The sequence below is a fragment of the Podarcis melisellensis genome (assembly GCF_964234715.1).
Source record: "Podarcis melisellensis genome assembly, chromosome: 7".
Lineage (NCBI taxonomy): Eukaryota > Metazoa > Chordata > Lepidosauria > Squamata > Lacertidae > Podarcis > Podarcis melisellensis.
The window spans coordinates 72,803,897-72,820,260 of NC_138539.1; the positions used below are offsets into that span (position 1 = coordinate 72,803,897).

Here is a 16,364-nt window from a genome sequence, read left to right on the forward strand (position 1 = left end):
ACTTTAGCTAATGGGGCCTCCTGCTGCTGCCGTGCCGCCAGAGCACGATTTCTGTTCTCATCCTGAAGCAAAGTTCTTAACCCGAGGTACTATTTCTGGGTTAGCGGAGTCTGTAACCTAAAGCGTTGGTAACCTGAAGCATCTGTAACCTGAGGTACCACTGTAACAGCATAGTGAACAGAACATTAAACTAGCTTCAGAGCATACACAGAGTTACTGAGTCACACAGAGTCTCCATTGAGCACAGGCTTCACAGGACACAGGCTCCACCACACACACAGTTGCTGACTGACACTGACACACTGAGTAAGACACTGAGTTTGCCTGCAAGCAGATACAATACTCGTACAGAGAATGAGTCACAGTGACTCAGCATGCTAAACGGTTCTGCAGCTTTTCAGCATTTCACAACATTTCTAGACTCCTTTACTGCTTCCGCTCTCAAATAGCTTTGTCACATGACAGTCCATGGGGCATAAACTCAGATAATTTGCAGCAGCCTCCTAACTTCCCCAGGCCAACAGGACTTTATGGAGTGACAGGACCACCAATGCAGCCATAGCAGGGAGGGCAGAAGATGAGGCAGGATGATCGGGTCTCAGTGCCATCACATGACAGCAGTGTGGCCAGCTTGGGATCCAGTGAATCCCATCATGACAGCTCTATTCCTTCTTGCCTTCAGAATGTCCACCATTTCAGGACCTTTCCACTGGCTCCTGCCCACCCACACGTTTGAAAGGTAGAAGGGGGAGGTTCAAATGCTGTAATCCTTGTGTCACTCAGGCAGGATGCTTGCTTAGTTGTGAGATCTGGGCAGAAAGATGCCTTGGCTCATCTCACACACCCTCCAGTATAAGAGGCATTTGGATTGCCCTGCTATGTTTGGATTTAACCTATAGATTCCAGGTGATGTGGAGTTAATGCAAAGGGAAATGGGGATATACGTGCAAGAGAGGACATTTGTAACTACAGTGGTACCTCGGGTTGCAAACACTTTGGGTTACAGACTCTGCTAAACCGGAAGTATTACCTTGGGTTAAGAACTTTACCTCAGGATGAGAACAGAAATCGGGGGGCGGTGGCAGCAGGAGGCCCCATTAGCTAAAGTGGTACCTCAGATTAAGAATGGACTTCCAGAATGAATTAAGTTTGTAACCACACTGTATTGTGTTGTAACTAAGTATTGTAACTCTTTTCCCACATCCTACTTATGGCACTGCCAGTTTTAGCCCATAAAGGGGAAGTGCTAAATGTTTCTATATAAGCATGCTTAAATTATATAGCTTGGTGCTCTGTCCCAACTTCATATGACTGTTAGGTGCAACCCCTCTTGAGTGAGCAATTTGCCAGACCAATATGAAAGACCATGTTAAGATATATCGGTAATTACGCCTTCCACTGCCTTATGTGAATATATAATGTTGCTTCAGATATCGTAAGTATTCCATACCTAAATTCTTTTTATTTATTTTTCTTAATAGGCAATCCACTATTAACCAGCAAGGTCAACGTCATCATAAATGTCCTAGATGTCAATGAATTTCCTCCTGAAATTGCAGTGCCCTATGAGTCCTATGTGTGTGAAAATGCAAGGCCAGGACAGGTACCTCTCTCCTTTTTAATGTTACCTGTGGATGTAGTCATGAGGAATGATTGTAATCATGTGCAGTGGTTAACCAACCACAAAAGCAACTTAACGATAACTATTGGTCTTGTACCTTATGAGTATTTGAGGTATTTTATTTACTTATATATTGAATGCATTTCTAAAGAGAGAGGGCTGCACTGAAAACAACTCAGAATAAAAATAATACTTATCTGAACAATGCTTACAACAACCCTGAAAAGTGAGCCAGTATTATCCTATCCCTCTGTTATATATTGGCAGCTAAAGCTGGGGAAACAGTCTCTTTGTCAAAAGCTACATAGCAAGCTGGGGACGCGGGTGGCGCTGTGGGTAAAACCACAGTGCCTAGGACTTGCCGATCGTATGGTCGGCGGTTCGAATCCCCGCGGCGGGGTGAGCTCCCATCTTTCGGTCCCAGCTCCTGCCCACCTAGCAGTTCAAAAGCACCCTTAAAAGTGCAAGTAGATAAATAGGTACCGCTTTATAGCGGGAAGGTAAATGGCGTTCGGTGTGCTGCGCTGGTGCAGGCTCGCCAGAGCAGCGATGTAACACTGGCCATGTAACCCAGAAGTGTCCACGGACAGCGCCGGCTCCCGGCCTCTAGAGTGAGATGAGCGCACAACCCTAGAGTCTGTCAAGACTGGCCCGTACGGGCAGGGGTACCTTTCCCTTTACCTTTACATAGCAAGTTTGTGGCGGGATGCTATTTTAACCAGGAACTTTCTAGTTTTTAGTGAATCCCATTGGTCACAGTCTTAAAACTGCATTTATTGGATCAGGCGGACATACCCTGTGACCCGCCAAGCACAGACCACAAACTACGTTGTGGCCTATTAAAGGCTTGAAAAAACTACCTCTTATAGCTCCTTGCCTGGGACTGCCAGAAACAGAGGTGTATGTTCAGCACCTGGCAGACTTCAATGTATGGACAGCAGGGTGAATAGACAGCAGGGTGAATAGTCATTCAGGCTTGTATTTGATAACTGCATTTCTTGTACGGTGGACACCTTAAAAGATAGTGTATCGACTGTTCTGCAAATTAACTGTGACTCTCCAAAAGATGTATTCAGCCACCATATATAGCTGGCCCCCGGGGATCCACTGAAGTTAGGCAGTATAATCACAAGTTCCCCTTGCCTGGGAACAAAACTCATAAAAGACAGCAATTTCCTTGCCAGGATGAGCAAAACGTTAGCAGACTGAAAAATAAAATATACGGCCGGTGTAAATTCTGCTAACCCTGCTTCTCATTCCCACCCCCACCGGTCATTAAGTTTTCCCAAACCCTACTTTTCTTGAGGTGCTGCTCAATGGTAATAAACATAAGAATATCTACACTGTTATATTCTACCATATATAGTCCTGTTTATAAGCCTTGCAGAATCAAATGGAGAGTTCCAAGACTCTGGGCACTTTAAAAAAACAAAAAAACCACCATCATTCAACACTATTGCCCAGAGGAGATGGGATTTGCAGCCTCAACAATTCTGTTACTTGAATTACTACACCTATGGAGCAAAAAAAAAATCTCCTCAGTATAGATAGTAACTGGTTTAAATAACTGCCCATGGCAACTGCTTAAAGAGCCCCTTGCACAGTGTTTGCTTCTGTGTGGCATGTAACAAATGCATAGAAGTGCTACTGAAATTGTCTGAAATGATCAAAGTGTCAGCAATTGTAGGAGAATGCTTGCAGCCATCCGCATATGAGCTGGTCCAAGTGCAAGGATAAGGAGGAGATCGGTGTCATGTGGCAGAGTGCTAACTTGGTAGGCTGTAGGCCTTGCAGCTTAGCCTTCACTCAAGGCTGATGGCAGAGGTTGAAGTGAATGGAGGATGGTCAAACTTTGCCATGCTTGTTATGGATAGATAGATCTATCTATCATCTATCTCTATATCATTTTTGATGATATATAATGTCCAGACTCAAAACTGAAAACATATCTAAAATCTCATATTTATTCACTTTGTTCCTTATAGAGAGCACAGGTTTCCCCCTATTAACATTTAGGGATTTCTTCTGTATTTCATTTCAGACAGATCACAATAACATACACTGTCCTCAGCAGCATCCTGTGAAGTTTCTCTCAGCAGCTATTCACCTCACACACACTGAGAGAGAAGCAAAAAGCAGTTAAAAATGACAGTTACTTGAGTAACAGTCACAACAGAATGGAATGCCTCTCTCATATGACTCACAGTCAGCCAATCACAGGAGAGAGCTATTGCCAAAGAAAGAACTCCATGCAATTTAACATAAGCAAACATTCCCATTTCAGGACATTAAACTATTATCCTTAACAATGCTAACATCATGCCCCCTGTCTATTTTACCTTCAGGGATTGCCTCCCTTTGGTGATTTCTGCCCACAGGAAAAGACCGGCTCAGATTACTGTCAGGGCAAACAATTTCACTTTTTCTTCTATTATTGTTTGCACAATTTCTTTCCCACCCTGTATCATAAATGATCTCAGGGTGGGTAACAACAATTTAAAATACAGTGGTACCTTGGTTCTCAAACTTAATCCATTCCTGGAGTCCACTTGACTCCTGAAACTGTTTGAAAACCAAGGCACGACTTCCAATTGACTGCAGGAGCTTCCTGCAGTTAAGCGGAAGCCATGTCGGATGTTTGGCTTCTGAAAAACGTTCACAAACCAGAATACTTACTTCCAGGTTTGCGGCATTCGGGAGCCAAAACACATGAGTACCAAGGCATTTGAGAACCAAGGTACGACTGTACAAGCAATCAAAGAAAGAACAATATCTTTCACATGCCAATAGTTTTGCCATTCACTGAGGAAAAAGGTGAAAACCTCTCAACCAAGGGGCAGCTGTGACTGAGAGAAAAATTCATTCCTAGTCATGTAAACCATTGGCCGACTCTCAAAACTGAGGGAGGGAGGGCTGGGAAATCCTACTATAAGGGAAGGAATGCTACAATGGTGGGCAACATTGTTTTTTAAGAGGTCAGCCGCCATGCCCCTGAGGGGCCCTGTGCAATCCTGGGCTGGATTGGTCCCTCACCTGGCCATAGCTGCTAAGCAAGTCGACCCCAACCTGGTGATATACTGAACCATAAGGACATGAATATTCCAGAAAACCTCAGCAACTAAACCAACTGACAGTCAAATGAAGTCAGGTCTCTTGCAGAAAATCGCTACAGAGGTTTTGAACACTGCAGCCTATGCTAACTTTAAGCTTTACATTTTGAGTTTCTCTCTTTGGGGAGATATGTTAGTGAAACCCTTCTTTTTTCTGAAAACATGTGTTTCAGTTTGGTGCATTATGTCCAAATTAACGTACTACAACATGGTAATCAAATTAAGACATTTCCTTTCACACAGAAATGAGTGCTGAAGTTTTTATTCCATTGTGGTTTTAGGTCATTCAGATTGTCGGTGCAGCAGACAAGGATTTGTCACCTGCTGGACAAAGATTCTCCTTTCGACTCTCTCCTGAGGTGTCTACAAAGCCAAATTTCACAGTCCACGATTTCAGAAGTAAGTTTCTATTTTGGATGATGATGATGTCAACAATTGTTTTGTTCAGTTATTCTGGTGGCTACAGCCTTCTATTTATATGTGAGACAGTGAGCTGCTTCAATATGCAATTGTTTTCCAGATATCACACACGGGAGATGAGAACAGTGCTTTACAGACAAAGGAGTGTTGGGGGGTCTACTAGACAAAAAAGGTCAGGGAGTTCCATCAGCTTGACCATCATGGTGAAAGACTCCAAAGCAAGGGAGAAAGGGGAGGAGAAAAATAGGTTTGGAGTAACTGAAGGAGAACTTCTCAGAAATGGGCACCATCTGTACTATGCTTAGTAGCATAGTCTTAGCATAGGATGACTCTAGTTGGGTGTGTAATATTTATTAAACATATCAAGAGCCACTGTGGACACAGAGGAAGATAGTTGAGTCCTGCAGATTCATTTTGATTCTTTATGTGATTTCATAATCTAAGGTACATTTACTCCTTAAAACTAATGTAATTTATTTCCTCAAAATTACTGGCCCCTACCAGAAAGGTGCACAATTAATGACAGCACTTTTTCACACAAAAGGGAATGTGGTCCATATCTTACCTGTGCATCTTGTGACATTCTTGGCCGAATAATTCTCACCAACTATACTGGCCTTTACAGATGGATGAATCCATCTTTTTTCCCCCAGCCATTGTCCCTTTCACACATTTTCACAATGTTTCATTCTGTATCTATCTGCATTTTTTAAAAAAAACTGCATGAAAATTTGCATTTTGATGTAAAAATATGCATCTCTAATTGTATTCTCCCTGAAACTATGCATTTCTAAGGTTCAGCTCAGGCTATTTCATATCAAAAGTCATAAAGCCCTATTGGGTCTGCCACATCCTTGGTGATGTTGGATCTCTTAAACATCTGAATAGATGAACATACATGACCGGTGGGCTGTGCATGCCTTGCTGGGTCACAGGTTGTACAGGCTTACAAGAGAGCGGATGCCACTGGATTCCATCTCATATCAGCCCCAGCAACCATGACCAAGTGCCAGGGATTATGAGAGTTGGAGTCCAGCACCACCTAGAACACACCATGCTGGATACTCCTGCTATAGAGTACCAGAGTCTGCTGGACCCAACCCTTCAAAATGGCCACAGACATTAGCTTCCTGCCCTGCCCAGTTTGTTTCTGCTTCAAATCCATCAAAGAGACAGAATAGTGAGCTGAGCAAGATAAGGAAAAGCTGTTACCCACTATGTACTTTAGTGATGCTATAAATATAAAATGCTAGACATATATTTCACTTGTGGTTTCAATGGTGGTGCAAATCTGACAATTAATTTGCACCGTACCACCAATCAAACCTCAGATTATATCACATCTGTGAAGAATAATGCTAGACTGTAGGGTGGTGAAAAGTACAGAGATTGTCTCCCCTGCGTTCAGTCTGAATTGGACTCATACATTCTTTTTTTTAAAAATAAATTTTTATTAAGATTTTTGCATTACAAAATAGAAAAAGAAAAAATACAAAATACAAAATAAAAATTGTTAAAAACAATCAATCTTTTCATCACATTATTTTTCATTTACTTGTTTCTCGGACCTCCTCATACCTCCCTTTTTTGTATTCCAATTCAAATTTATTAGCTCAGCAGTTTCTTTCCCTCTTTATTCTACCCAGATATTTAAATCTTAAATTATTATAACCTTGAGTTTTTACTTATACCATTTTTTCATATTCTTTTATACCATTACAGCTAGAAACCACCAATCCAACATCATTCTAAGATTCATTAATTTTACAGTGTCTCTGTAGATAGTCTTTAAATTTCTTCCACTGACTCTTCTCCCTGATCTCGGATCCTGCCAGTCATTTCCACCAATTCCATGTAATCCATCACCTTCATCTGCCATTCTTCCAGAGTGGGTAAATCTTGTGTCTTCCAATATTTTGCAATAAGTATTCTTGCTGCTGTTGTAGCGTACATAAAGAAAGTTCTATCCTTCTTTAACACCGATTGGTCAACTATGCCCAGGAGGAAGGCCTCTGGTTTCTTCAAGAAGGTATATTTAAATACCTTTTTCAATTCATTATATATCGGCTCCCAGAAAGCCTTAATCCTTGGGCACGTCCACCAAAGGTGAAAGAATGTACCTTCAGTTTCTTTACATTTCCAACATTTATTATCGGGCAAATGATAGATTTTTGCTAGCTTGACTGGGGTTATGTACCACCTGTATATCATTTTCATAATATTCTCTCTTAAGGCATTACATGCCGTAAACTTCATACCTGTGGTCCATAACTGTTCCCAGTCAGCAAACATAATATTGTACCCAACATCTTGTGCCCATTTAATCATAACAGATTTCACCGTTTCATCCAGAGTATTCCATTTCAACAGCAAGTTATACATCCTTGACAAATTCTTAATTTTGGGTTCTAACAGTTCTGTTTCTAATTTTGATTTTTCCACCTGGAAGCCAATTTTCTTATCCAAATTATATGCCTCCATTACTGATAATAATTGAGCCAATCTCGCACTTTGTTCTTTAGTTTCTCAAAACTCTGCAGTTTTAGTCTATCTCCATCTTGCTCCAAAATTTCCCAATATTTCGGCCATTTAGCCTCCATATTGAGCTTTTTCTGAGCTTTTGCTTCCATCGGTGACAGCCACCTTGGGGTTTTATTTTCCAGTAGATCCTTGTATCTTATCCAAACATTAAACAATGCTTTCCTAACAATATGGTTTTTAAATGCTTTATGCACTTTGACTTTATCATACCACAAATATGCATGCCATCCAAATACATTATTAAAACCTTCCAAATCCAAAATGTCTGTGTTTTCGAGAAGTAGCCATTCTTTCAACCAGCAGAAAGCTGCTGATTCATAATAAAGTTTAAAGTCTGGCAGGGCAAATCCACCTCTTTCCTTTGCATCCATTAATATTTTAAATTTTATTCTAGGCTTCTTGCCCTGCCAGACAAATCTTGAAATATCTCTCTGCCACTTCTTGAAACAATCAATCTTGTCCACAATTTGCAATGCCTGAAACAAAAACAACATTCTAGGGAATACATTTTTATAGCAGCGATACGGCCCAGCAAGGAAAGTTTCAAATTTGACTATATTTCTAAATCTTTTTTCACTTCACCCCAGCATTTTTCACATTCTAGCCAAGTCCTTACCAACTTTGCACGTACTAAGAATTAGATGGTAGCTATGATAAGCTATATCAGAACTATTTTTCTAGAAAAAGAGTTGTGGGAACTCATCACAAACACCTCCCTCGTTCTCTTGCAATGGTGCCTATCTGTGAGGTGGCGGAACCCAACTGAAAGGTGCCGGAACTGAGTTCCATCTTAAAAAAAGGTCCTGAACTATACAATATGCATAACGTGGCATGTGTGAGCCAGCCTTGAAATCTTTTTCATGCAGGACAGCCTGCGGCGCTCTGTGTGGTACTGAACTACAACTCCCCACAATACCCAACCTTTCACAATGCTAGATGAGGTTGATGGGAGTTGGAGTCCAAAAACATCTGGAGGGCAAAGGCTGTTGTAGTGTAACTGGGCTGCAACCTGCACAAGGCCTACTTATAATATCATAACATCTACCCGCAGACTTTCCCCTAAAAGCAACACTTGTCTTCAGATACTCAGCAACTGATGGCTCCACTGGGATCTGAGCCTATCTACAAGGAAACAGGATCTGTCAGTTCATCTCTCAATTCTTTTGCAGCAGCATTCAAAGAGGGAAGAAAAAACATCCAGTATAGAGAGACATGTAATGTTGTGGGAGATGCTGTGAACTAGCGAGTGTTGGAGAGATAATAAGGCAGGAGAGAGAACACCGCAGGCAATCCCAATCAGACCTGCCAGCAAATTGGTTTCTAATCTCACTCCCTGCTTAATCCTTTTAATCTTTACATCAGTTTTCTCCCTCACTGGGTTTTTTTGATTCAGGGGAAAGGCGCAATAACCCAGCCCCTACCAGGGAAAGTGAGAGAAACACCACTCTCAGAGGCCTGCATTCACCTTAATCAGAGATTACTGGCAAATGTTCTAATGGTATTGAGTGTCTAGTTTGATTTCTGGTGGGACTTTTCTTAATCATCTCTTCTGAGCAGGTACTGTATGAGGGAAGGTTTCCTACCTTTCTAAGGTGCCTCCAGTGGAAAGCCAGAAAGCCACATTTCCCTTCCCACTGGAGAACTGAATGGCAATCACAGTCGTTGAAGGGCATCCAGGCAGACCTGAGGAAAAGCAAGAGATGTGGCAAAGATAGTTACCCCATGGTAGTTTGGGGGTTTTTTGGTTGTTGTTTTTCATCTTTTTTGTGTGCTATGACAAGCCTGCTGTCAAGCTGAGCCAGATTTATAGGAGAAGAGTCACAGTAATTACCATTTGCCCAGGGAAGAGAGGAGAGGATTCCATTACCTGGCATCTCATTTGAATGTGATGCTTTGGGTAATGATGAAGCAAAGAAACTATACTGGTTGTGGAACCTCAAATAGGCCATGTGTGAAGGTGCATGAGAGATTGACATTGGAAGAAGCAGATTGATTTCCCCTCCTCTCCCTTCCACAATGCCTAGAAATAGGGAGTGCATGATACGATGGCACCCCATTGCAATTTTTCCCCACCCTCATTCCACCTTATTGACAGTGAAGAAGCTTACAACATGATTTCACACCATTTCCATTTGTTTACATTACAGGGGGAAGGGAGGGAGAAAAGCGGTACTCTTGCTTTCAGTGCACATTCTCATTGTTCTGCATTTTTTTCAAATCATGACACCAAGGAGAGAACAAGAACCTTATCTGTAGTGTTCTTTTGTTTCCCCCTCCAGACAACACAGCTGGAATTGTGGCCAGGAGAAGTGGGTACAGCCGCCGGCAGCAGGAGTTATATTTCCTTCCAGTTGTGATAGAAGACAGCAGCTACCCCATACAAAGCAGTACAAACACAATGACAATCCGGGTTTGCAGATGCGACTCTGATGGCACCATCCTCTCGTGCAATGTTGAGGCAATCTTCCTGCCAGTCGGACTCAGCACAGGGGCCTTGATTGCAATCCTCTTGTGCATTGTTATACTTCTAGGTTAGTACTCCTTTACAGAAAGAAGTTTCACTGGTACTACATAGTCTATTCCTCAGTACTGTTATGAAATTCCCAAAAGGCAGCTCCTGTAAGCTGCTTTTAGGGGTGGGAGTTTTCGTGAGCACAGCCATATTGCATTAGATACCATGTACTGAAACTCGGATCCGGTGAATGGCACGAGAGGGCGGCCTCCCCACCATGTTGGAGTTTAAATTCACCATGGACATGCTCCCATCGGTGCTGCTTGGTTAGTGAGACCCGCTCCTTGAGCAGGGCCCTGCCCAGCGCCGACGGCATGGAGTGTGATAGTCTCTAGCCCTCAGCTGGGTCACGCAGGACTCAGAGTCCGGCCACAATGTCACCCACCAAATAAGGTAAGCAGACTTTTTCAAAGGAGTGTTTGATGGATTCTCCAGATTCCACTGGTTCCCCCAGAAATTCCCAGATGTGTAGTTAAGGTTATTCTATTTGGGAACCACTCTGGAATAAGGGGGGGGCAATGTACTAAATGTTGTATACAGTCATACCCTTGGTTGTCGAACTTAATCTGTTCCGGGAGTCCGTTCGACTTCCTAAACGGTTTGAAAACCAAGGCACGGCTTCCTATTGGCTACAGGAGCTTCCTGCACTCAATTGGAAGTCATGTCAGACATTTGGCTTCCAAAAATTTCGCAAACCAGAACACTTACTTCTGGGTTTGCGGCATTCAGGAGCCAAAACGTCTGAGTACCAAGACATTCGACAACCAAGGTACGACTGTATACTTAAATATGAGCATTAGCAATAGAAGTTGGCAATAATTACATGAAAATCATTTGTATGGCCTTCCCTAACCTGGCGCCCTTCAGATGACCAAACTTTGGAGATGATGGGAGTGATAGTCCAACAGCACTCGGAAGACATCAGGATGAGGATTTATAGGCAATATAGCATATATGTAGAGCACGTGATATATACTCTGCAGTATATTATCTTAGGATGTACATGCCCAGTTGTCTCAGACTCAGAGACGTGAACCTCTTGATCTGAGACTTTCCGAATTCTTAAAAAAAGGATGGTATCTCTGGCTCGCCTTATGCTGGGGGTGTCTTAGACTGATCAAGGTCTTATGGAGCCTAGAGGTAATGTATTCAGCACTATTTTGAATTCTGAATGGCCTGAAAATAAGACTTGGGTGGGAGGCAGTTACTGTATTTTTTGCTCTATAGGACGCACTTTTTCCCCTCCTAAAAAGCAAGGGAAATGTGTGTGCATCCTATGGAGCGAATGCAGGGGGGAGTCAGGCGGGAAAAGCCGTCAAGAGCCACACACAAGCTCCATGCATCTCTCGGGCTTTTCCCCAGGAGGGAGAAGGGACTGACTGGCCGCATCAGTCCCTTCTCCCACCTCCTAGAAAAGCCAACAGAAGCCGCACAGCCCCTTTAAAGAGTGTGCGGCTTCTGCGGGCTTTTGCGGGAGGTGGGGGAATTCCCCCACCTCCCGCAAAAGCAGGGAGAAGGTCTGGGAGAAGTGCCAGGCTGCCTGTAGCCTGTCTGCTGCTCCCAGAGCTGGGGAGGGGGATCATATTTTTTTTCCTTGATTTCCCCCTCTGAAAACTAGGTGTGCCCTATGGAGCGAAAAATACGGTAGGTTCATTTGGTAATTACACCCAGGTCATGCAATGTTTAAAGGTGTCCATCTAAATAATCCTTTGCTTTGCTGCTTCCAATGCTACCTTTTTTTACCAGTCTCTGTAACAAAGGTAATTTGCATCTAGTAAGACCTCTGTCTAAAAGCTATCTTATTAACCCTCATTTTACACAGGAAACTGCTTAAATTTGTTTCTTGAACAAAAGCCAATAAGCTCTGAATGGGGAGTCAGAATATGCCTACCTGCCCCATGGTACATGATTATTGCAGGCTTTTAGGGCCTTTGTATCCAAGGTTGCCTATTTCCTTTACAATTAAAGGATATAATTAAAGGCTAGTAAAGGGGAATAAGACATAATAGTTCTCAAGCTCACACACCACATTAGCTTGGACAATTCCCTGCAATGCACTGAGGAGTTTAAAGGCAGAGAAATGACAATGAGAACCTTAACCACAGGTATTAGATTTACATGGCAAAATGTTAGCATGGCACCATCAACTGTGAATGGGTACATCTGTGTTTGTGTGTTAAGTGGAGCTGTTATAGTCATTGTTGCAAAGCACTTACAGATGTGTGGGTTGTAGTTTTAGGGTTTTGTTATTTTTTTTTTTTTACAATCCAACAGCATATACCGTATTTTTCGCACGATTGGACGCACCGGACCATTGCACGCAGCTAGTTTTTTTGGGGGGAAATAAAGGAAAAATTTTTTCCCTTTATTTCCCCCCCAAAAGCAGGTCAGGGAAACCAAACCAGGTCGAGGAAAAGAGGGATAGTGGCGCTGCGCCTCCCTGCTGTCCCCCGAGCTTGTGGGGCTGGCTGATGTTTGCCTGGCGCGCGGGGCGCTCTGCTTCAGCGGGCCCCACCCGCCAGGCAGCAGGCTGCTATCCGCAGCGTGGGGAGCCCTGCAGGGAACTTCTGCAAGGCTCCGCACGCTGCGGATGTGTGCCCGGTGCGAGGGGCGCTCTGCTTCAGGGCGCCCCACCCGCCGGGCAGCAGGCTGATATCCTCAGCCTAGACACAGCTAGCGGAGCGCTAATCCCAAAGCTTGGGGCGTGCGGAGCTCAGCGCGCCCCAAGCTTCTGGGTGCCGGCAAGGTCTAGACAGCTAGCGGAGACCTTGCCGGCACCCAGAAGCTTGGGGCGCGCTGAGCTCCGCACGCCCCAAGCTTCGGGATTAATGCAGCGCTCCGCTAGCCGTGGGAGAGCTGGGTCTCCCACGGCTAGCGGATCGCTTCCTGAAGCCTGGAGAGCGAGAGGGGTCGGTGCGCACCGACCCCTCTCACTCTCCAGGCTTCAGCAAAAGCCTGCATTCGCTCCATAGGATGCACACACATTTTCCCTTGCTTTTTAGGAGGGAAAAAGTGCGTCCTATGGTGCGAAAAATACGGTACATTTTGTTAAATAAACATAATACAGAATAATCAAAATCTGTAAACTGCAGCTAGGGTTGCATTCAGTGCAATCAATATCGAATGTAAGGATCACAATGCTTTATATATAAAAAAGTGGCTTCTTTAAAAAATAAATGCCCAGGCTTCCATTCTGTTAAAAACAGAAAATCTGATCTTTCCCCATTTCATGGTTGTCGGGAAAGCAGAAAATCCATGTGCGCCATTTGCAGTTGACAATGCCAGGCCTGCATTTTGCCATTTCAACTCAGGTCCTGTTTATACCTGAGATCAAAAAGTAATTTGTGACTCACCCCCGACAGTTCCTAGATATTAGAAGGCGATGCAGTATTTTATTGGAAGAAAGCCGGACGCCTTCCGCTCTTAATTTACCATTCTCTTCTTGTCTTAGTCATCGTGGTGCTGTACGTGGCGCTGAGGCGGCAGAAGAAAAAAGACACTCTCATGACCTCTAAAGAAGACATCCGAGACAACGTCATCCATTACGATGATGAAGGAGGTGGCGAAGAGGACACTCAGGCTTTCGACATCGGGGCCCTGAGGAATCCAAAAGCAATTGAGGATAACAAAATACGCAGGGATATAAAGCCAGATGCTCTCTGCCTACCTCGCTCAAGACCACCCGCAGAGGACAACACAAATATCAGAGATTTCATAAATCAAAGGCTGAGAGAAAATGACGGCGATCCCTCAGCACCCCCTTATGACTCACTAGCGACATACGCTTATGAAGGAAATGGATCTGTGGCCGAGTCTCTTAGCTCTATAGATTCGCTTGCAACCGAGGCAGATCAGGATTATGATTATTTGAGTGACTGGGGACCACGTTTTAAAGTCTTAGCAGACATGTTTGGAGAAGAAGAAAGTTATAATCCGGATAAAGTCACTTAGCTGGGGGCAGGGAGGGGGGAAGAAATGTAAACCTACAACAAATTTTAAAATAAACAAGCTTTATAGGAAAGGATTCCTTTGATTATAAGAGACAGCAGCTGTCCCAGTGAGCTCCTATATTTATCATACCGCCAATCTTGGTTTACCTGTTTGTCGAGGGAAGGAGCATCCTTGACAATCTGTTTCCTTTCTTGGTGGATTTTGTTTTTTATTATTACTTTGGAATCACACTGAGACAACCTCAGGCCTATTAGCTACAATTTACCGATACAACACAGAAAGAAGGATAGCTTTCCGGCATGGTGGTGGAAGAGTGGTAGATTTTTCTTAATTCCACTGAAGTGCCTATTGAAACTCTTACTATTTAAAGTGGAAATGACTGCAGCAAATGGCGCTAAGGGAAACTGACATAAAGAGGACATTAACTTTTATGTCGAGAAGCAATAGCCGCACGCTGACTTCTGGTTCTTTTAAAACAAAAAGTGTAGAACAGTGGCTGGATTCTGTCTGTCCAGCGATTGCAACTCGGTGGAGATTGTGTTCTGTTTGGTTTTGTTTTTTAACCAAGGAAGCAAGTTGTCTGCCAGGACATCACATTTCTTATGCCTACACTTCACAAGGGAAAGTTTTAAAAAGCTGTTATTCCAATTCAAGTTGTAAAGCCCACAGTCTTTAACTGAAGTCAATGAATATTTAAAATGTTCATCAAAATGTTACACTTTTTCAAGAATTAAAAAAAAGAGAGAGAGAAGTGATGGAAGTATACATTTCTTATTTGGATGATAAAGTCCTTGCAGAATGCTCTTCGTATTCAGAGAAAGGCTACTGGTGTTTTTGGAGGGTTTAGTCAGATGGAGGGGATTATTTGGGTATCCCTTTTGCTGTGTATAGCTAAGGTGGTATATGTAAATAATATCATAGCTTGTCTGCAGCAGAGATGCCAACTGCTCATAGGGTGTGCGTTTTTTTTAATTGATTGTTCGTATTTCCAAAGCTCTGTCCATAAGAAGTAACAAAACGTGTTATGGACACAGTATATCCTACTGCCTTCCATTTGAGAAAAATGCATTTGTAAAATGGTGTATGGATAATAAGAGACTTCAAAAAACATGAAGACTTATTTCCCAATTTGCTGTATAATAATCTTAATTATTAGAGAATTGGGAAACAGTTCTTCATGAGATGCTTGCCCACTGGTCATAACCACTGGTCTTGCCCTCATTCTGCCCCACTGGTGCAATGAATGGCTGGATTGCCTATAAATTGCCAAATTAAAACTTGGCAACTCTGTTCTGCAGGTACAGTAAAGCCTTTACATAATCCACTAGTTATCCAGAATTCTTTTGTATACACATTCATTCTATGTCCCCAATAGAGCCTGCCATGTGCTGTAGTCTCCTGCATTAATCCACCAGGGATGGTGTGGGTTATTTCTGGTGGCATTTCACCATCAGAAATTCACCATTTGGCATGCTTTTAAACATCAATGTCCCATCTATCTAAATAGATCTGCATGTATAAGCAAGCTTATGCACACCTTGTCATGTACACACCAGAGTATAGGTAAAGGTCTTTGCAACACTTAACCCTTTGCCCTTCTTTTTCCAGGCAGAGGCCTGCAGTTTAATACTCTGTGTCAAAGCACATTTTCTGCTTTTTCATCCAGAGCTTTTCCCGCTTCTAAAATCCAAATAGGAGCAAACATCAATTCAGGTTTTCCATGGATTGATGTTGTCTCTGACTGAGCTTTAAAGAACAGGTTTTCACAGGGCAAGATCTTCAGCAAATAAGATACCGGTAATAATAATAGGTGCTCAGAAACATGCCTGGAAAGTGTAGAGGAAAGGTAGGTGCGGATAAGCCCATAGTCTATTTGCATTGCATTGCTTTCAATACGATGTGTATTCAGATGTGCATTCTCCCCCACATTCTGGTGCAGCTAATCATGAACAAATACTATTTAAAAGTAAGATTACATTAGACTGGGGTGCCCCTGTGTCACTTGTTCTAGTATTGTAAAATCAGGGATAGATGCAGGCCTAGAGGGGATGGTGAGAGGAACAGAAAAAGGTGCAGAAGACATTTCTCCCAATTAACTGAATTGTATGGATGAATCAAATGAAACATATGCCCTATATTTTCCTGTTTCAAAAACCTTTAGAGAGCTATGCAATGCAAGAATGAAATGTGTGTGTGTGTGTGTGTGTGT

At 42.9% G+C, this 16,364-nt stretch overlaps 1 protein-coding gene across 6 annotated transcripts in view; it reads left to right on the forward strand.

Moving 5' to 3' along the window:
* The window catches only part of CDH12 (cadherin 12), a 652,390-nt gene extending 637,484 nt beyond the window's left edge, over window positions 1-14,906 (forward strand). For 4 of the 6 annotated variants that reach the window (XM_081918186.1, XM_081918185.1, XM_081918188.1 and 1 more), the window contains 4 exons: window positions 1,482-1,603; window positions 5,013-5,130; window positions 9,972-10,223; window positions 13,656-14,906. In XM_081918186.1, coding sequence (XP_081774312.1) covers window positions 1,482-1,603; window positions 5,013-5,130; window positions 9,972-10,223; window positions 13,656-14,155 — 992 coding nt within the window. In that variant the 3' untranslated portion in view covers window positions 14,156-14,906. Of the gene's footprint in view, window positions 1-1,481; window positions 1,604-3,549; window positions 4,103-5,012; window positions 5,131-9,971; window positions 10,224-13,655 lie in introns of those variants that run through there. The other 2 variants (XM_081918190.1, XM_081918189.1) reach the window with 2 other exon arrangements.
* Window positions 14,907-16,364: the final 1,458 nt, after the last annotated feature.